The sequence below is a fragment of the Calidris pugnax genome, unplaced genomic scaffold, assembly GCF_001431845.1.
Source record: "Calidris pugnax isolate Ruff unplaced genomic scaffold, ASM143184v1 scaffold23, whole genome shotgun sequence".
Taxonomy (NCBI): domain Eukaryota; kingdom Metazoa; phylum Chordata; class Aves; order Charadriiformes; family Scolopacidae; genus Calidris; species Calidris pugnax.
In genome coordinates this window covers 1,973,525-1,995,565 of record NW_015090772.1, presented here as the reverse complement: position 1 = coordinate 1,995,565, position 22,041 = coordinate 1,973,525, and the positions used below count along the sequence as shown (strand labels likewise).

The 22,041-nt window shown below is 42.1% G+C and overlaps 1 protein-coding gene across 16 annotated transcripts in view; it reads right to left on the bottom strand.

Annotated features, from left to right (window-relative positions):
* Positions 1–22,041, bottom strand: part of ARPP21 (cAMP regulated phosphoprotein 21kDa) — a 302,410-nt gene that overhangs the window by 53,299 nt on the left and 227,070 nt on the right. For 10 of the 16 annotated variants that reach the window (XM_014941747.1, XM_014941765.1, XM_014941713.1 and 7 more), the window contains 6 exons: positions 21,543–21,580; positions 19,386–19,445; positions 16,136–16,368; positions 8,521–8,751; positions 3,926–4,095; positions 2,262–2,366 (listed from right to left, as the gene is read on the bottom strand). In XM_014941747.1, coding sequence (XP_014797233.1) covers positions 2,262–2,366; positions 3,926–4,095; positions 8,521–8,751; positions 16,136–16,368; positions 19,386–19,445; positions 21,543–21,580 — 837 coding nt within the window. The remainder of the gene's footprint in view (positions 1–2,261; positions 2,367–3,925; positions 4,096–8,520; positions 8,752–16,135; positions 16,369–19,385; positions 19,446–21,542; positions 21,581–22,041) is intronic. The other 6 variants (XM_014941793.1, XM_014941827.1, XM_014941801.1 and 3 more) reach the window with 4 other exon arrangements.

Genomic DNA, 22,041 nt, shown 5'->3' with positions numbered 1-22,041 from the left:
TATATAATATAATATATAATATAAAAAACCTCTAAAACCTCTGATGAAAGACTCCCAGACTGCGAGGTCAATGGCATCGCTTGGTGTCAAAGCCAATTATTTTGGCTTTTCCCCCCCCCGCCCTTTTATTCCAAAATGACTACTGAACGTTACAGTGTTCAAAAGAAGACATTTTAAATAAAAAGGGCATGAAAATAATCCTATGAATACCTCTTCCCCCAAACACAGAATTCCTCAGCCAAACACACGCTGGTAATTTCACCTGTTTTTCAAAATGTTCCCCAGAGGAATTCAGTAGGATTCAGGTGCAGACTTTTTTCCTTTTTGGATTGTTTTGAAAATCCAGGGTTGTAAACACAAAGAAGGTAAAAAAGGCTACACTTTCAGTTGCTATTTCAAAGCTTTTTCTCCAGTGTTGGAAAGAAACAGGTACTTCATTTGACTGGAGTGGGGAAAAAATAAATCTATGGTAGGATGAACGTACCAAATAAAGCCAATGGACCTAAGTTTGATTACATATTGGTATTGACACAAGCATTCTAAACAGTATCTTTTCAGTCTTGCAAAAAGATCCATACTGATCAATGCTCTCATATTTATACTGTGAAGTTTGAAAATTTAGAAACATGGTTCTATGTATTTTCATTTGTGTCCGTATCATAAGACTTTTAAATAATCAGCATTAAAACATACTCTATGCGGCAATAAATCCAGCATAAAACTCCATCATGTGCCAATATGCAGATTATGGTCCTTTCTTCATACCCCCTCACGGACAGGGAATAAGCACTATCAAAATGCTTTTCACTTAAAACATCTATGGTCTTTTTTAGAAGAAGCCTCTTCAATTTTGTTTGCATCCCTGCGGTGTTCACTCTCCAAAACCACCCTGCACGATGTATTTATTGGCAGGAACTTCAAAACAGAATTAAAAAAAAAAATAAAAATGTTTGTTTGTGGAAAGCCCTGCCAGAGACTGCAGAGAGGCTCACCCTCCCACTCCGAGAGCAGATACCATGGGCCAACATTTTAAATGCTCTTGGCACATCTTCAGGCGGTGTAAGAAAATAATGCTATTAACAGAACCATCAGGGACATTAAGTTGTCTGTTAGAAGTCGTTTCTTTAAAAAGCCAGGGTATTCATCACCTGAATGGTGACTGACTGCACACATATCCTACCAGAAACTTCACTGAGCCTGGAATGTCTCCACATTTGCACAATAGAGACCAAGAGCTTCAAAACCCTGTAGTTTATACTTTATGTGTATACTGTAATCTACACTGAAGACAGTGATTCAGGTGAAGTTTAACTATTAAATTAGCCACTAAAAATATCAGCCTTACTCTGACTATCACTAGAGCAAGCTGAGATGGCTGCGAGACACTTTTCAAGAGAATTAGCACTGAGATATGCAACTTCTGTTAAGCAGGGAATATTTTTTATTGTCCTTTAAATAGTACTGCTCATCTACCCGGCATTAATAGCGTCAAGGATCCATTCAGCTTTGCTTCCATCTCCTACTGTAACTATGTGACATCTCTACCTTGGGAAAAAAAATCAGTCATAAACAAAATTACCAGAGCAAGAGAGAAAAATAACAGAAAAAAAAAATAAAAATCTTGTAGTGCCTCTTAAAATGTCAGCTTCATTTTACAACAGTATAATCTTAGCCCTGTAAGCACCAAGCCAGATTTGGACTCCAGAAGAGCACTCTATTTATTTTTATTACACATGTCCATTGGTGCTTTGTCATGATGCACAGTGTACCACACCTTCCGCGGCTGGTTTGCTGTTTTTCAAGTGCTCTGGTATCACTGGGGAATAAATCCAGGCAGTGGACTTGGTATACTGATAAAATAATATCAAATAAAACCCAATGGTATCTCGAAGTCTCATAGTCTTCGTGGACACAAAAGGGGAATAATGCAAATCTGAAATGCCCAAGTTAGCAATTTGAGCTCCCTCGACATAAAGTGGGGAGACAATAGCTCTCATCAACAGGCATAATAAAATATTTTTCTGGAGGCTCTGTGCTAACGATGCAGAGCCCTGCTCCCAATACCATCCTCCAGGTCAGGTAACTGGAATCAGTGGGAACACTCCTACAAAATGCTTGTCAGTACCAAAAGCCTTAAGGCAAAGGGGGATTTAGATGGGGCTCAGTGCTCCCTCCCCGCAGGCTCCAGGCCATACTCATGCTCACACACCCAACTTCAAGGAAAGACAAAACATAAAAAGAAAAAAATAAATCTTCAGTACCACAGAAAACTGCTGCGTTGGAGAGACTGGCAGGAGATGCTGGGGAGGATAAGAAACTGCTGGATATTGGACTGACTGAGAAGATGGCTGCATTGCCTGAACAGGCTGCAAAATAAACACAATTAAAGACAATAAATACAACCTACTTAGATAGTAACAACAACAAACTCTCTTCCTGAGAACAAAGATCACAAACACCTCTCTGAAAATGCAGGTGACTCCTTGCCAGCCCAAATGCAAGAGGTCAGGTACTGCAATTTTAATCTTTGCCTTGGCATTATACCAAACAATTCTTTCTTACAGATTTTTCAGCCTATTTTCAGATATTTGGTGGCTGTAAGATTAAATAAAGTCACAGCTACACCTTCTTGTCCCTGATGTGAGGCAAAGCCAAATTATGATTCTACATTTAATTTACAGAGATAAAATGGAAGAGCAGCACGGTGTAAGCTGTGTATATTTGAATTTTGCTGATAATGACTGATTCAACTCCGAGTGTGTCACAGGCAAAGGAATAATGATTTTAAAGCTCTTTTGGCAGAACACAATAGCTTAAAAAAAAAAAAATTTGACAAAGAACAGTCTGCAAATTAACAACAGAGACAGGCCTGTCAGCTTGGAGCAGATGTTTATCTAAGTGAAAGAACAATTTTCTACAGCACTGTTACCTTTGAATAGCTTTACTACTCCTTTGGTTTTAATCTCTCATTTAACTTGAGTCTTACACGGGCTTGGTGTTACCTCCATCTTCTAAGACTAAACCAAGAAATAAGAGCCACAACCACATAAATCCAAGTAAAATCAAAGCAACTTCACTGAATCTCAACATTGTATTTCTGGGGGATAAAACTATGCCAAATTATAAAGCCCCACTAGAACCACAGTAGATCTTGGCTGCTCTGGGAGTGAGCAGGATGTAGCGTTCTTGCTCGAGTAGTTTCCTCCGGCTGCTCTGCTCGGGGAGAGCAGGCACACAATCCACAAAATTAAGTTTGAACCAGACCCAAACCCTGCTGCCCGTGCTCAGCCACGTCTGGCCGCACACCATGGGGCCAGAGAGCCAACACGCCGTGGCACCCTGCCCAAACCACGCTGCTCTTCCCCTCTACTCCTCTAACTCCACAGCTTCTAGCTCAGAGCAAGGTCATGGCAAGAACATGGGGTGCAGGGAGAAGACCCACGGTCTGGGGTGCTCAGAGCTACCCACAGCTCAGACCTGTTATCACTAGACATGGAAGAGGTTGTAGAGCCCTGTGTTGTACTTGATTCTTTCACTCAGCCTCACTGCTGTCAAAAGGGACGGGGAAAGGTCCTTGGCTCTTTGGAGAGAAGTACAGGCTCTACTAGTTTGAGAATGAATGCTTTAGTTTTCACTGAAGGGCCTTTTTTGTGAAATGAAATTATGTAGACATCCACCAACTTTTTAACAAGTTTACACCGACTGTTGAACAGTCCTTTTCAAAATGAAACCATCCTTCAGGAATCTTCCCTCTCCATCAGTTTCAGCCACATGGAAAATGGGGATTTCATGGGACCCCATTTGTTTCGAAAGAAAAGAACATCCTGGTATTTTTGTCTAGCTGCATCCTTCCCTCCCACCTTTTACATCATCCTTCACATCCCTGAGAGCTGCTTCTCTTTTCTTAAGCTGCCACCACACCTACCTGTGTGACAAGGTGACTCGCCATTTGCTGCTGTGGCTGCTGAACCTGTTGAGGCTGCTGGGATGAAGGCTGCTGCTGAGACTGTCCCACCATCTGGCTCCTCATGGTCTGCTGGCCGCTGGGAGGGTTGTATATTGCCGGTGTCCCATCCGGATTTACAAACGGTTGACCTGAAACAAAACAGCCTGCCTTTGCTGAGCACTTTTAAAGAATGTGCTGCTTCCCGTATGAAATCATAAAACCTTGCTTTAACTGGTTGCTCTGTAGCTGACCTGCTACAACAGCAAAGTGCTCATCACTCTCGGTGCCTCATTACAGCATCAGCCATCTGGGTTAGGGTTTTTTTGCAGGCAAGGCAGACAGCAGATTTTTTTTTTGGCAATATGGCTTTCCAAGGAATGGGTGGAAGGTTACCATGGCTATAAGATGATTCAGATGCTATGGTGACTTGAAGTCATTCAATGATGAATCAATTAGTACTAAAAGTGAGCTCTGGAGGTAGAGGATATTCATGTATGTTTTAATGCCATGCAACAGCAGTCAGTTGTACACAGCAACTCCTGACACACTGTGGTTTGCATGGAAAGGAAAAAAACCAAACCCACTCCTGTTACTAATTTATTTACACTCTAATAACATAGTGCTGTACTTTTGAAACCTGTGTCCTATGTAATTAGAGGAGGCAGCACTGGAAGTTATCAAGGAAGAAACACGGAAGACATCTTTGAAAATCTCTTATATATAGGACAAATTAAGTCCAAAGTTCTTCTAAGATGCTGAACTCTTTTTGCTTCAGATATTCTAGCTGGGGGAAGTAACCTTGCAAAAGCAATGTTTATTTAAAAAAGAAAAATGTTTACCCAAGTAATTGCCTTACAAACAAAAAAGAAATGGTATTTCTCTGTAGGGAAAACGTCTTCCATGACCTCGGTTCTCGTTTCAGTTCCATCATAAATTCATATATCAAAGGAAGTACAGATGTTTCCACGAGAAAAAAGAAAAAGGGATTTTTAGCAATGAAGTGATAACATTTAAAGTAGGTAACCAAAGTATGAATATCTGAAATAAAAAGGGAGCTCTGGGGGAACTTGGTGACTGAGAGCAAAAGTGAAATAATGAACTTCTGATTTGTATACCACAGGCATCTCTACCTGTTCTATCCACTCCTCAGCCTTTCCGTTCCCCCCTCTTATTGATCATGGTCAGAAACATATGAGGAGCACCAGATAAAGAAACCTGGCCTTAATTCTCCACAGCATGAAGACTTTCTGGATGAAACTGCCATGTTATACCGGGCATGTCTCACACTCACAGTGAGAAAGGTCGTGATTCCAGTGAGTAGAAGAGAAGCACGGGGCAGTTCTGGCCACGGGCTGATTTCCTGCTTCTTACTGGGAACACACTGGATGACACTGGCATGGACTCCCCAGATTTGGGAGTCTCAGGCTCCAGAAGTAATTTAGGAGACTGGGTAAGTGAGGGGGATAACAGGCTCCTGAAGCCGGTGCCAGACACTCAAGGGCAGCCGTAAAGAGCATTTCCCATGTCTCAGTGAAGCATGACAGAGCTGAAAGAGAAGAGGTCCAGCAATGCTTTTAAAGATGAAAAAACAGACCTTTCATGAAGAAATCTTGAAGCAAGAAATGAAAAGGAGAGATCAGATGGTAACAGGGAAGACATTTGTAAGTTATGAACTGTGGCCCTGATAGAAAGGCAAAGATTGCTGTGTCGTTTCAAGGAGTAAGAATGAAACGTAAATGCTCTTAAATTGTCAGAGGGGTTAAGTCAGAGAACACGTCAAGAGGAAAGCTTTAAAGGGTAAAACAGATTGGTGAAGTGGGTGAAACAGAGAGTAAAACAGCGTAGCCAGATAAATGGTCCTTTCCCAAAGCAAGCAGGAAGCTTCTCTCTCCGGGGTAGGAGAAGGGTAAAGCAGAGGAGAGGAAACAAAGGGAACTGCAGCTATGGAAAAGAAAGTGTGGATTGCCAATAGTGGAGGAAGAGTGGAGAGGCACAATCAGAGCAGGGAGATACTGACAGCATCTGGGGATGCCATTAGAGGCTTGCACAGTCAGTGACTATGCCGTGTGAAAGGAAGCAAAGATCTTTAAGGACATGGTGTTATGATCAAAAGAGCAAACAAAGAGTGGAAGTAGCCACTCTGCAAGAGGAGAAGAAACAGCCAAAGAATGGTGTTACGTGGGGAAAGAAAATCTATTCATTACAGGAAACAAAGCTCCTTTTTCCTTTTCTTTAAACTGTCTTCTCTTCATCTACGTTTCTGACAGCATCCATCACTTTGATAGCTGATCACAGCATCCAGCAATCTAAGTCTCCTCCCTGCAGAGCTTCTTTTGTAACATTACCCTAATAAGATGCAAAGATTCTGAGCCTGAAGAGTGGCAAATTCGCAGCGCTGTATTTTGCTGCATGTTAAAAACACAGCAGATGCTACAGTATAGCCTGATTTTCAGCACAAGTAGCAGCACAAAGCTGTATGCCTGAGACAAGAGTTCCAGTCTTAAGAAGAATCTATTCCCTCCATTTTCTTTATTAGGTATGGATTTACAATGGAGCTACAGAAATAAAACATGGAAGTTTGAAAGAAACGCAACATTTTATGTACACAAAAACACTTGCTCCCTGAATATTAAACATACTAACACACATGGAATGCTTGATTATGCCTCTGCAGACAATGAGGGAAGGAAAACCAGGTCCTCTGGTCTAGTGGCAATATTGAAAGGCATTGTACCTATGGCAGACAAAGACTCCCTGGGTATCAGGGAAAAATATGAGCTACCTGCTGCAAATTGCTAAGTTGACAAAACAGATGCAGGAGATGTTCCTCTTAAACAGCTCTTCTGGCTTGGCAATGTGATGAGCTGCAGCGTCTGGCTTTGCCACAGCCAGGAAGAAGCACAACCTCTCAGCTGTTGGTGGGCTGGAAGCAGCAGTGATTCCTTTCATCCCTTTCTCTCAGTCCTTTACCTGAATTTCGGAGGGACTTCTGCCTGGGCCTGCTGAGTTTTGTATGGGAGTGGACACCATAGCACACAAAACACCTTCTTTCTGTATTGACCACCAAATTCCAGCGTTACAGACTGGACTGTCAACCACCAGAACAACAGATATAAGTAAATTAATAATGATGGGGTTTGCCTAATCCCCACCTCCTCTCCCCTGAGTCATTTTTAGAAATGAAGAAAACTTCCACTCATGCTGGCAGTATTAGGCACTCATGTCAATAATGTGGTATCTTTTAAAAAAGATAAACACATAAATAGTGAAGCCTTCAGTAAATTGCACAAGCGTGTACTTTTCTAAATCATCTCTCTACAAAGAACTTACCCTGTTTGAATCTAAACAAACAAGAACTCCCTGATTTTAGATAGTCTAATATATATTGATTCAGCCCCAGATCTACGATCTCTAAACATCTGTGGAAAGTTTGGTTTAATAGTTTTGTCAAGGCTGTGTTTTTCTCAAATGCTGCAGCTTTCTGTTTTTCTTGACAGCATTCTAACTAAAAAAAGTATTTTTAGCACTGGACTCACAAACAAGCTTTACGCATTTGCACCAACATACTGGAACGCAGGGGTATAATATACAGAAAATACTGGTTATAAGGAAAAATCCCTAAATAAAAAGCACCTTAATGCTCTATTAAGGACTTGGAAATAATATTTCGGAGTTCAACTCTCAGCTCCTAGAATAATGGAAAACACACTGCCCTGTAGGCTTTGTTATTTTAAACCCAGCATTACTCAGCTGAGGTTGACAGCACAGCTAGTCATGGTCACTGAAATAGTCCCAACCACTGAAGAAGCATCCCAGTCTCAACCTCCCTGAACCTCTGCAATGCTTTCAGTACAATACCGTGGGGAGTAATAGTGCAACATTATCTGGACTTCATCTGGACCACGGAGGTAACAAATTGCCTCAAGCTCTCAACGAGCACTCGAGTTCAAGCCGAGTGGTTTCTGAAGTGTCCACGTTGCTTGGGTGACTGCAAATGCCTCGTTCAAGCCCCAAAGTGCTGCTACCTACCAGGGCCAGGGTGCAGAACTGGAGAGACCGCAACCTTCTCTTATCTCAAAACTTCCCATTTAACTACGGTTGCTAATCACATCAGGAAATTAACTCTGAAGTGCTAATTCAAACGCAGCCTCTGAGCTGTAGGAAGTTCTGCTGTTAAGCACAAACCTTTAAAACCTTGAGCAGCATGTTTCAGCTGCGCCGTATCTCAGCCGGATATGGAAGAGCCTCTGTCCTTAGCGAAGCTAATGGGATCTGAAAGGCTTTGCAGCCAGGATTTTAGGAGATGAGTATCCTGTCTGGGACCGCAGGAGTGTGTTTTGCATCACTTCCCACCGGCCATGCCACAACAGCCTCAGAAAGCCACTCCAGCTTTGCCCGCAGATTGGAACAACCAACCTGCCAAAAGTCATTTCTCCATGTGTTTGCTGCCTGCTTCCTCGTCAAGTGCCTCAAGGATAGTATCTCAAGAAACACGAAATTTGCCAGTTCCTCAGATGACACTGGGAACACTGAACCCTGACGGGCAGCACCAGGCAGGAGAGCATCATACTGACCTGTGTGTGGGTTGAGAAGGATGCTGCCAGGCGGTATCCCTGCAGCTTCAAGTGGAAGAATGATATAGCTGGTGTTGCTGGGGGCCACCTGGCCGCTCATCCCATTCTCAGGGTAGGACATGCTGCCTGAAGAGCTGGCCGTCACCCCAGGGACGAGAGATGCACTTTGGAGAGGCTGATGTATTCGTGACAGTGATCCTGAGGAGCCAGCGCTGCTGGAAGACTCTGAGCCTAACAGAGAGACACAAGGGCAGCAGGGGATTACAAGGGACCCCGGTCCCCCCCAGACACGGCGCGGACACGAAGACAGCCTTCACACACTCCCACAACATCAGCTTCCCCCAGCCAGTAAAGAACTTTATCAAACAGACCACAGAAGGCTCAGCACGTATTTATCACGCCAAAGCCCTGATTTAGAAGGTACCAAAACTAAACGCGGGGTTTTTAAATGAAAAAGAAACAAAACCCACACACAACACTAAAAAACTACCAAACACTTTCTGTAAGTTAAAAGAAAAACCACCTAGCAACGGAGTTGTCAGTCAAGTATCAAAGTAGCTGTGTCTCACACATGTATTAACTTACAGCTGCCTAAGACCTTTGCCACTTCGGTTTGTCAGCACCCAGCCTATTAAAATTGATCAACCGAAATAAATCAAATGTGCTAAAACACATTTGCGCCCGGAAAGATGGGGAGACATGCTATTTTAAAACCCAAATATCACTTCCAAACTTCAGCCATTTCACTTAATTAGATTTCAAGTTGCTTCACATAAAAAGGACAAGAATCTCGGAGTGTGTAAGGCTCAGATGATTCCTTCCTTAAAGCGGGATGTGAAGGCAAATACAAGGGAGATGCAAAAGCAAATCTCTGTGTGAATGCTTCCTCCCAAAAGTATATTGGATTTGCAACTTCTTTTATTTCCCCTCTCTGCACTGTCTACGCATCTTACATTAATTACTAACCTCCTTAGTGCCTTCCTGCAGGTACACACTAAAAGAAAATAACTCAGATGTCAGTTTTAGCAAACTTCTTTCTTAGAGGGCAAATTACATCCCTTCCTATTTGGGACACTGCAGGAAGACCCTGCAGTAGAATGCTTAGAGCCTTGATTTGTTTTCAGTCAAATCCATATCAGAATTCGTTTATTTCCTCATAATTAGAGCAAAACAGTTTTCCTCTGAAGAAATCACACCAGCATCTTGTTACTAAACTGAGGGTCTTTCCCCAGCTTGCTGTGTAAAACACATCTTCATCCATCTTCTTCAAATCTCTTATTCATAGGGCAGCTGCTAGAGACAGTCCTCTTTACAAGCTCTGCACTATTTGCCATAAGCAGGACCCTAAATCTCCTTCTCCAGGATCTAATCAAGAAAGCAGAGATTTCAAAAGAAATTTCTGATTTCTATAAATCCACCTCGAAGTTGTATTAGCTGCTGTATTTTTTCCCCTCCTTGTAGCCTGAGGCTGGAAATCTAGAAAGATTATTCCTGCAGGGATAGTTTTATTTATTGGATCATTTCAGCGGTTCTACAAATTGCACAGGTATTCCTGGAGGTCCTCATCAAGCTGCAAACGGTGTTTGTCATCTTCCTTGCAAATGTAAATGCAACTGCTGGAGTTTAATCTTCCTTTTACAGTAGTCACCAGGTCCTATCCCGCATTTCCCTGGCTCTTCGACATGCGCTTCATGTTGCTTCTTTGAGTTCTTGCTTTACTTTCTTTTCTTCTCCATCACCTATTGAATTCAATGGGTTAGAAAGCCATCTGGAGATGCTGGAGTGGTGATGTGATTTTATAAACCTCCCATTATTTCTAAATAGCATCAAGCCTGAGTTCAGACTTCTCTCTCCCCATTTCGTGCCATTCTGAAGAAAAGTCGTTCGCCTAAAAGAAGATTGCAGCTATGACATTCAATCGTTTTTACCTTTTCCCCCTTTCGGTTGTTTTTATGGCAGAATCACAGATTGATCTTTACCAGCTCCTCAATGTTAAAAACCAAAGGACTGCGATGAATTCAGAGGGACTCGGTCAAATGGTAGGTAGAAGCAGTGAGAAAAAACACTGGAGCTGTCACCCTACGTTGGCCAAGATGATGGCTTTGAAATGGCTGCTTTAAAAGATGAGAGATCTGCTCTCCTATGGCAGTAGGACAAAGCAGTGATTTTGAAAGAACACAAATAAGACACCAAACCATTCTAGCAATTTTCTGAATATTAAAACAAAAAAATCCTAGAAATTACTACTTAACCAATTTTGCCCCCATTATCCTGTATAAGAATGATTTTTAAATTTTTTTTCCATCACTACGACTTATTTCCTATCATTTTAAGTCTAGACGTATTAAGCCAAGAAAATTCTAACACTAATGTTTGGAAATTAACACCAATTAATCTTGTCTTTGTAGCTCTGATTAGCTGTTTTCACGGTGTCTAAATTTGGAATAAGAAATCACCACATAATGAATTCAGTACTCTAGCAAATGAAAAAAAAAACAAAACAGAAAAGGACTATCTGACTTAATTCAGATTCACATTAAGACATGTCTTGCTAAAGACTTCTGAAAGGAACTTTGACTAAATGAGATTTTTGCCCCCATTACACAATACAACCTCTTTTTTTTCAGTATGTAATGATGGCTACTTCTTCTCGATTCTTCTATAATTTTCTTGCTGCTTCACAGTTGACATAATAATAACCTTCCTATTCTCATGACTTTCCATTAATACATTTTTAAAGTATTCTGAGAGATACAGCAGTTCAAAGAGTGGTAAAAGAAAGAGATAGAAAAATCAGACAAAGTCTTGAGAGCTTAGAGGGTTTGCAGAGGGAGAGCATGGAGGTACCATTAATTTTCCAATATTCTGAGCATTACTGAGCAATGCAACATATGTTGCTCTATTTATTTTGGGTCAGAATTCAGTATCTGATGACTTTGAACATCTCCATTCATCCCACCTTCCAAGCCTGAGGTCAATTTTTCCTTTCTTAACAACTGGACTCTCAAGAGCTACCCATTACTTGCTCCAGATGGTAAACTTTTCCAGAACAGTAGAGAGCTGATCTCCTCTGGAAGTATTTTTGTCATGGATATAGTTTCTTGCCTTAGGAATATTTATTTGCTACTTTTGTAAGTCACTTACATTTCTGTATAGTACCATATATATAGGTTGGCTTTTTTTCATTATAATGGTATGTGCTCATTTCAACACAATTATTTCTCTGCAAGATGCACCTCTAAAAATATGATTGATGTTTCAGCACAGTTGGTTGGTGGGAAGAGAATGACTGGAAGCAGTTGGCTCGTGATTTATTACCCATGTATCAACATTTCTGCAGTTTGTCTTGGACTCATGAGAACCATCAGGCTGATGCCAGACTAAAGGAAATTGTAAAGAAGCAGAAACCCAGTTCCAAAACTCAAGAGACAAAAATTATAATTTTCAGGACATTTTATTTAAAAGAAAAAATAATTAATAAAAGGTTAATGTATTGAAATGCCTGCAAGTATAATTGTCTTTCCCCAACAGGAGCAGCAATGAACACCTAACAGGAGAGATTAGACTGTGGCTCCAACTATGTGGAGCCCTGTCAAGGAAGATAATAATCCCTACAGATGTGTATCAACACAGCTGATACCCCAGTGCAGCCAGTATTTTGTAAATAGGGGGGAGAAAGAAACACACTCCAATAGATGGAGTGTGTTTCTTTCTGGAATGGAAAATGCATTAAGAGAAGCTAAAGATGCAACAGTTACATCTTTGAAGTCTCCCAACAATTACTTAAATAGTTATGTAGATACACAAAGGACATTTCTTTGAAACACACCTTGTCTTCCCTCCTAATAATGTATATAAAAACCTGCTATAACGTGTCAGTGAAAATAGCATGGTAGTCAATGAACTAGGTGTTCTCTTCGTGGGTGTGTTAAAGACCGAACAGGTAGATCTTTGATGCCTACAGGGACATCTATTTCACTTACCACTCTACAACCCTGGAAAGTCCACTATATTACTGGAAATCTAAACCAACCTACATTTTGTATGATCTCCTTAGTTGTATGAACGCTATCCGATTGCAATTTGTTAAATTATCAACTCCCCACTCAATGCTGAATTACAGCTTAACACCTCTCTCTATATCTACGAGGCTTCAGAATAGCAGAGAAGAAAATTTTATTTGCAATATACAATCTGTGCTTTCCAGTGGCTTTCTAAACACTCAACAGGTGCATGAAAATAACCATCAAAACCAGTAAGATAACCATGTAATGGGTTTCAAACAGCCCCTTTTGTGAAGTTTGCCAGAATGAAGTAACAGAAATCCTTTGCAAAGCTCCAGTTCCCATGCAGCTGAATGCAATTTAAGTCTAAGACTAATTGACACAACTGGACTCCACCACAGAAACCAGCACATTCTTTGATCTCTCCCTAAGAGGAGGCTAACTCATTTCTGTGCTTCAGTTTCTGTTTCTCTGCTACGTACCATTAATTACTGATTTATCAGAAGTTAAGGTTATGGGCAGAACATTTAATTTTGGTGACAACACTAAAAATAATCCAGAAAGGCTATAATGCTAATATTGCATCACTGTATGTATTCTCAAAGGCAGCTGTGAGCCACCTGTTAAAATCCAGAAAGTTTTAATACTTCCATGAATATGGGAATAATATTCCTGTAATATTAATATTGGAATTATTAATATTCCAAGAAGAGTGTTGACCACGCTTCTGGATGACCATCCTATATGTAGAATAATTTTCACATTTAAAATCATCACAAACATTTTTCATGATTTAGCCAATGAAGAACATTTTGACCAACTTTAGACTGATTTTATACATACTGTATGCAAGACAAAAAAAATGTTTTAAATCTATTACTGTGAATCATAAGACATTTCAAAGAACAGACTAGTTCTTTCTGCAGAGCAGAACTGGGACAGAATTGGTGCCTACCAGGCTCTGCCACACTACCAGGGCAATGTGCCTAATGTCTGTACCTACTACCTGAATCCTATTGAAATAGGATTATGGAGATGTAAAGACAACAGAAAATAAACAAAATCCCCCAAAAGAAAAACATGATCAAGCTTTAAATGTGTACTGAGCTACGGGACAGCCAGCACAGCCTATGACTAGAATACAGAGTAATGAAGATCTAATGCAAAGCATGCCCAATGAAGAGTCACTTGGTACTTAATATACCTTAGAAAACATTTGCAAACAGCACGTGAGGGCTCTGACAGCTGTATGAATGCTCTCAGCATTTTTTTGGTGAAGGAAGAATACTTTATCAGGGGACATCTCCCATGATTTTTTGAACAGTCGTCCCTTTCTGCTTTAATGCCATTCAATAATATCTTAGAGAGAAGGATAGAAATAGCAATTCAGATATTATTTCCTGTGACTTTCCTTGGGCTGACTGACAGTTTGACTTTGTGTCTTGGCTTTGAAGGCGTAAGTTTATTTTGACATCCAGCCTTGCTCTTTTTTCCCCACCTCTTCCTTTTATTTTGTTTCTTTTTTTTTTTCCCCCCACTCTTTCTGTGCCTCCACTAGCTTTCCAATTTATGATCTTTGCTTAAAAAAAATCAAAGCACTTACAATATGCAACTGCTTTGCAAAGGACATGGAATTTTAATATCGGTGATGTTTTAAAAATGTATCATAAGAGCTTTTATTTGAAAGCAATTTTGCGTTTGATGCATACAGAGTGCAGATGCATTTACAAGTATTGGCATGCTTCACAGATCTCTCCTTTAATACATTCTCTAACTGCACCCTCTAATATGCTTGAATCTAAAACGTTACTTAAAAGTATTATTCTCTTGGAATTAGATGATGTCTCAACCCTCCAAACTGGATTTCCCTGTCACCATTCTAAATGTTCTGTACCTCTGCAATACAATGCTGCAGAGAAACACATTTAACTGTGCTCTATTGAAGGTGAATGATATGAAAAAGTACACCAGGAACCCGTGCCTCCTCCCTAATTCATGGATATCAAATTGAATTCTGATGCCATGGAAAGGTTTGTGGGAGGCAAAGAAATCTGGAGGTAAAAATATGGTTTATTGCATATTTCAGGCCCCACTGTATAGTCTATTCAGCCTTTATACAAATAAAAAATACAGGAGAGAGTAGCTTCAAAACTATAAACACACTGGTTTTGCTATGTTGCATATGCTCATGCTCAGGAACAAGCCTGAGGTAAGCAACTATACAGTACTAATTTTTGAAGTCAAATTCTTCTCTTAATTCCATAGGATTTCACATAGATAAGGACAAAGTGAAACTGAAGGAGAATCTTAAGAAAGGATCCTTGTGGGTCCCTTCCATCTTGAGATATTCTATAAATCTATGAATTTTACCATAATAAACCAAATATTTGTCATATTCCAATATATGTCCAATGTTTTGGATATTCCAAAAGCTTGCAGCAGCTTTATGACCAGCAGGGTTTGAAAGAGGGGCTTTCTAACCAGCTGGGTTCCTTTACAGTTGTGAAATATAACAAAATTTTAAACTACGTTCAAGATCTGGAGGTCCAGAACGTAGCTACCCACTCAAAGGTTTTCTCAATTTATTCTGAAAACACCATTCCCCAGTATCCTGAGTGACAGTAAAGGCTACCATACTATTTTGGGAATAGGAGTGAAATCTGACCAACCCAGGTTTGATAAACTGGGTTTAAATTAAGTATTGTCCATAAAATGCTCTCAAGCTGAAAGAGCACTAAGTGCTAAGTATTGATTACCACTTGTCCTGTACTATATTTATCAAATGAACCAAACTGATGGAATCATCTGATGAGCTCATTATTTATTACGCACTTTTACACAAAAATATAATAGAGTAGCTTAATGGCACGGCTTGAAATGACTTAGATCCAGACCCTGTGACTCACTCACATGTTAATGTACCTGGGAAGTTAATGCAAATAAATGCAGAATTCCCACCAGGCTCGTGGTCTCCTTAAATGGTGCTTTCGTTTAATGGGAACTAAACAAGAAAACGGAGAGATTTTGAGACCTCTGTGAATCCAGAGCTTCTGCCTGCTTCCACCAAGCACACTGCCTGGTCTGCCAGCAGCACAGGAGAGGCTGTACTCCAAGACACAGACGGTCTGCATTTTAGCAACAACAGCTACAAAATGTTCTTGGACTTCTCAGCGGATATATGGCATTTAAATCTTCATGATTCGAAAAGATTAAGATTAATGAAGGGTAAAATCTGTGCTCTGTCTGAAAGGAGCACTACCTTTTTCAGGCTACGAATGCAGACACTCAAACAGGGTGTGCACACACTCTAGTCCAGGAAAAACCTACCTGTGATTTCAAGCCTCAGGCACCAGGTTTTCTTCTTGATTCCTAAAAACTCAATACCACGTAGCCAGACACTAGTACACATAAATGGACACACACATCTGCCATGCACGGGAAATACAACCGTAACTCACCATCTTGGCCAACCATGGGGGTTGGACTAGATGATCTCTGAAGGTTCCTTCCAACCCAAACCATTCTGTGATGCATCACACTCAAAGCAAGTACCAGTATAGCTATTTACCACCTCACGAGAAGAAGCGCTGTGAACCCAATACAGTACTAGCTACCTGTTTTAGACAGTTTCCCGGTACTCCTGTTACTTGATGAGCTATCTCCTCTCGTCAGGACGGTTATCCCACCAAAACTGGCTGTCTTGGTGATGGCTGGCTTCAAATTGCGATTCGAGCTGTCCGAGTCTGTGCTGCTCCATGGCCTCTGGTGGTCTGTCCACTTCAACTCGTTCTCCGTACTGCTCTGTCGACTGCCAGACGCCTTCCCCGTGCTGTCCCTGTTACCCCTAGGGACACCAGGAAACCAAGGTTTATACACAAACCAAACCAGGGCAGGGCAGAGTCTATCTTTGGGTAGCAAGCCCAACAGAGAAAAAAAAATAAATACTCTGCGTGTACGAAAGCATGCCTGAAACAGGGGATTTGACCCCCATACTCATCTGCCTTCAGCAAATAAACACTGCTATACCCTTTAACATGCACAGCACTTACCACTGCCCCCCTTTTGCTTATATCCTGGATGGGGCTGACGTAGCAACATTAAGGCAGCACTGATATAATACTTCTGTTGACTGTTGACTGGTCTCTTCCCTCAGCAGACCCATTGCTACTTCTCCCTTGGCTGCCCATCACCTCTAATGGTTTTCTCCCTAACTTCACCTGCCCTCTACCTTTGTCTTCATATCCCCTCCCCCCTCCTTATTTCTATTGTCCCTTGTCTCTGCTCATCATCTGCTCTGTAAAGGCATCCAAAGCCTTCCCATAAACCTGTGTCCTCCCAGTGGGACCACAAACTCTTCACTTACAGACCCACCAGTTACAGGGTTTTTTTCCCCCTCCCTTCTCTGCTACAGCAACTAAAACGAAAAATATCCGAGTAGAAACTGTCCATCCTTGAAAAGCTGCTCTGCAGAGCACCCAGGGTACTGTGAGTAACAACACTGTGAGCAGAATTTGGAGGAGAGTTTGGCTTATTTATGGTGAACCGCTCACAATGTGCTGCTGAAATCAGGGAGGTCCTTCTCCCCCTCTGCTCTGCACTGGGGAGGCCACAACTGGAATCCTGCCTCCAGTGCTGGGCTCCCCAGTTCAAGAGAGACAGGCAACTGCTGGAGAGAGTCCAGCGTAGGGCAACAGAGATGATGGAAGGATTGGAGCATCTCCCCGATGAGGAAAGGCTGAGAGAGCTGGGGCTCTTCAGCCTGGAGAAGAGAAGGCTGAGGGGAGACCTCATTCATGCTTCCAAGGATCTAAAGGGTGGGTGGAAGGAGGATGGAGCCAGACTCTTTTCAGGGGTTCCCAGTGACAGGACGAGGGGCAACGGGCACAAGCTGGACCATGGGAAGTTCCACTCCAATCTGAGAAGAAACTTCTTTTGAGTGAGGGTGGCAGAGCCCTGGAAGAGGCTGCCCAGGGAGGGTGTGGAGTCCCCTTCTCTGGAGATCTCAAGCCTTTCCTGGATGCTCCTGAGTGATGTGCTCTGGGCAACCCTGCTTTGGCAGGGGAGTTGGACTGGGTGGTCTCTAGAGGTCCCTTCCAACTCTGACAATTCCATGATTCCGTGATTCTGTGAAATGACAAAACCAGCACACCTGCCACAGCTTCATGCACCACAAACCTTATCCCAAGGGATGCCAGTAACACCAGCTTTTGAAGGCTTTTAGAAGCCATTTTCCACCCTTCTGTTTTATTTGACAGCATAATACCTTGTAGGCTCAAAGCTCTTTATACAAATCAAAAGGGTGGGACTGTATCTATTTTTTTTTTTTTTTGGGGGGCCCCTTTCCCCTTGTGACCATGGCTCCTGCTTTTTATCTGGAGAACCTGCCGAGCTGTGTCGCTCGGGATGCGAAGGAGCAGCGTGTCAAAGATGGGATCAGGCTGGTGCGTTCCTTGACTGTGATCAGAGCCTCTCTCAGATAAGCTCAGCAGCATTAACCTGCTGACTTTTGCTAGACCCAGGCATTGGGAAAGCATGAAGAGAAACAGCACAGAAGCAGCAACAGAACAAAAAAAGGGAAAAATATTTTAAAATGAAATTGCAAAGTAAAAAAATTAAGTGTATTATTTACAGACTCTTTTGCATTCTTATGCTTAGAAATTAAAAATTCTCTTATATTTACATTCTAGTGAAAAGGAAGGAGAGAACCAGAATGCGTTTCTATCCCAGTTATCTGTGAGTTTGGGTTCCAGAAAATCCCTTTTTATTCCCCAAATGTGAAAAGATATTAAGAGTGTCTGTGTGTAAGGTGCCTCCTCGCTCCTGCATGCCCAACCCAAGACTCTGGGATCACCAAGCCTAACCCAAAGCATGGAGAGAAGTTCTTCTGCCTGTGCCCATGGGCTGCAGCTCCAGATGCTCCAGCACTGCTCCTCATCTGGTGCAGTCTCGCCAGCTCCTCTCTGAGATGCACAGTCAGCAGCCACACGTCAAACAATCCCTCAGCTTTTTCTCCTCATCATGAAAAACCACGTAACAGATGATATAGGTTTGAAGTGACACAACCTATCACTGCTACATCCACAAACGCCGATGCAGGCAGACATCTAGTGATCACCTAACTTCTGCCCGGCCATCTACACGTCTTCCTGGATGAAGGACGTGCTTCTGAAAGCATCCATTGCTTCTGCCCGCTCTGCTTAAGATTTGTGGCAGGTGATTGACTTTAAAAGCAGCTTGGCGTGCTCAGCTCTGGTTGATTTGAACCCAACCTGTGGGAAGAGAGCCTTTCCAAGCCTCTCAGAGGAACAGTGACCACCAGGTTGGCTCTTCCACGGATGCAGTGTGCCAAATTCTCCATGGAAACATGGACTGATTCCTACTGATTTCCTGTGGCTTGGAATGAGATCTGGGATACACGATACACCTGAATGTTCTCTGGGTGGAACGAATTGAGTTTGGAAGACAAAGTTCACAGGGGAAAAAAAGTTTCAAAACGTTGCTACTTTAGATAAGGGAACTTCAATCAGTTTCACCTCATTGTACTTTTACTTCAGCTTTTAATACTAGAGCAAAACGAACTTCCAGCGGCCACAGTCACCTCTAAATTGTGGCAGTCCCAGCAGCCGGGCAGCTGGAAAAATCTCACATGGTTCCTGAGCCAACGATCCAAAGGAAAGGGTCCCATTGTGACCTCCCCATTCAGAGCATGGCATGAGCAGCGTGAGAAGTCTGTTCTCCATGCTCCTTTCCAACCAGAAAAATGACATACCCACACCTGTCTAGGTCCCCCTTGGCGAGGACACAGATAGAATCATGAATCAGAGTTAGCGGGAAACAAATATCAAATATAGTCATACAAACCTAAACAGCTGTCTTTTCTTATGGGTGTCATTGCATATACTATTGTCTTCCAACAGCCTACTGGAAAATGAAAAGGAAGATTATGGTAACAGACATGGTAATTCAAATTTATCTGATCTGTAAAGCTATATTTGATTTCTAGCAACATCTTCCAACTTGCACTAGATTCATAGTTTAAAAAACCCAAGGCTAAAATTCCCCACTCCCTCCCTCTCCCATAACCATGCACAGTCAACTGAATGTAAGAAATTTTCAGCCAGGGAGGCTGAAAGCCACTTAACATTTCCTGTTACCAAGCAAGGTAATCCTCAGAAGCCAAAGAACCACATATCTAAATCCAAAAAGAAAATTCACAAAAATATCACCTAATAAGAACACAAAAAAAAAATGCAAGCCAGCAAAATACTGCGTATATAATTTTAAGCACTTGCTAAGTCGTTTGGAAATCTCTGCAGCTCAGAGAAACGCTTCAGGTTAAGGCAAAGCACTTAAACACATACCTAACTTTCAACACAGCAAATTAACAAGACCCCTCATGTGCACAAAGCTAAGTACAAATTGAAGTGCTTCACCTGATCAAATGCTGTAAGGCATGAAGCAAGGAAAAAAGAAGTGTTCTGAGGAAGGCAGCTGAAGTCTTTCTCCCTGTCAACCACAGCACAGGCAGTAACAGAATCCCAACTTCCAACCTGGCCTTTTTTTTGGTCCCCACCTGAGTTTGCATCCTCACACCAGGAAAGCTGTCCAGCCATCTCAAGCAAAGTGAACCAAGTGTGAACCTCAGAACCGGCCACATTCTCCTGCAGGCAGGTGTGGGATTGAATGCATAAACCGATGGAGACCTGGCTGCAAAATTCATGGTTTATGCCATAAGGGTCCCCATCCCACCCTCGGGAGCGCCGTGTCTGAGAGCTCTGCATATTAATTTGGGAACGTGGACAACTGTATCATGGTTATTGTCCCAGTCTCTCCAGAGAGGGAAAAGTAGATTTGGGGGACCACCTGCTTTTTGGGTTCCTCTGTTGAAATTTTGATTCATTTTGATAAAACATGTCTCCATAGTCATGATTTAGAAGAAGCAGCTGAGGTAATACCCTTGGCTCTCAGAATATGCGGTGGTTAGATGGTTCAGGACAGTGCCCATGAGCTCCTGAGTGCTCTTCCCTCATTCCCCTTACAGGACTGGCCACTGGAAAACCTGGTTTGTACCATTACTGTAGAGTCATTTTGTGTGGGAACAGCCTAACCCATAAATGCATCTGACAGCTGTAAGGATGGACAGAGATAGAAATACTGTGAAAGATCATCTCCCCTTCTTCAAGGGGATGGTGAACAGTTTTAAAAACTGCACAGGACAGACTTGGGCTAGCACTACTCAAACCCTCAGCGGTGAAATTCCCAGCGTTTTGGTTAAAATCTGCCATAAAGGTGCACGATTTCTAAGATTTTCAACCCAGTGAAGCTAACCGATGGCTGTTATGGAGCTAATGCTTCATATTTTGTACATCTTGAAGACGGTTTCTTCGTCTCTTTGCTTTAAGCAGATTTATTACAACACAAAGAACATCCACGAGAACGATCACGCAGTAATGCAAAGCAGCAGTTGGCTCAGATACCACCGTTTCATTACTACAAGGCAGCAGTAAAGCAGCTCTGGTTTGGGGGACTTGAGAGCCTCCACAAGCAACAAGTGAAGTCCGTGCTGCTGCTCAGCCCCGCAGGAGAGCAGGTTAAACAAGAGGAACACAAGCGTGGGGTTTCATAAATACGTTCATCCAGCCCCTGCTGGAGTGCTTTTTAAAGATCGAGAAGTTAAAATTCTAAAGGCACTCCCAGGAACCAGGTCGGTCATTGGAAATTAAATCATAGGTGGGCTCCCCCTCCCTCCCTCCCTCCCACAATCTGCTTTTTCAACTGAAATGCAAAGTCTTGGGAAAGCAGCAGTAACCCCATATCTGCCCATATACAATACTGCAAGGCAATCTCTTCCCCCCCCCCCGCCTTCTTAAAGCACAAAAACACTGCAGATAATACGGATCACAAATCTGCTCAACAGTCTTTGCATTAGGATAAGCAACTACAGAACTGTGATAGACAAAATGAGAAACAGCTAAGTTTAACACAAAAAAAAAAAAAAAAAAGCAAGCTATTTTTTACCTGTTTTCCACAAAAAGGTTTTCCTGGGAGCAAACTGACTGAAAAATAAAAAAGGCATTGTATCAGACGTTCTAGATATGCTCTGCTGTTCCAATTCCTTCCTCGATTTTAGAATTATCTCCCCTGTTCAGGCTTAAGGGGATTTCAATTCATGCATCATTTGCATTTGCAGAAGACAAGAGGGAAAAAAGGTCAAGAATAAGGTCAGGCCAGTAAAATAAATTCCATGCATTACAACACATTGCCAACAAGGGGTCTCAGTTTGGAAACAAATTGAAACTTCTCAGTCCTGAGATCAGAAGAAGGCGGTATGTGCAAAATACTGGCAATTCCAAGGGGAAATACTCGTTTTCCTACATAATACAAGGTTCCACTGGTCTGCCCTACCTCCTCAAAATAAGATTGCAGAAGAGCACAAAGCTGCGGGTAGGAGGGAGGGACAAACAGAAGGAAAGCATGCAGAACTGACAAAGTTCTTCAAAGGGAGAGAAGATACTGC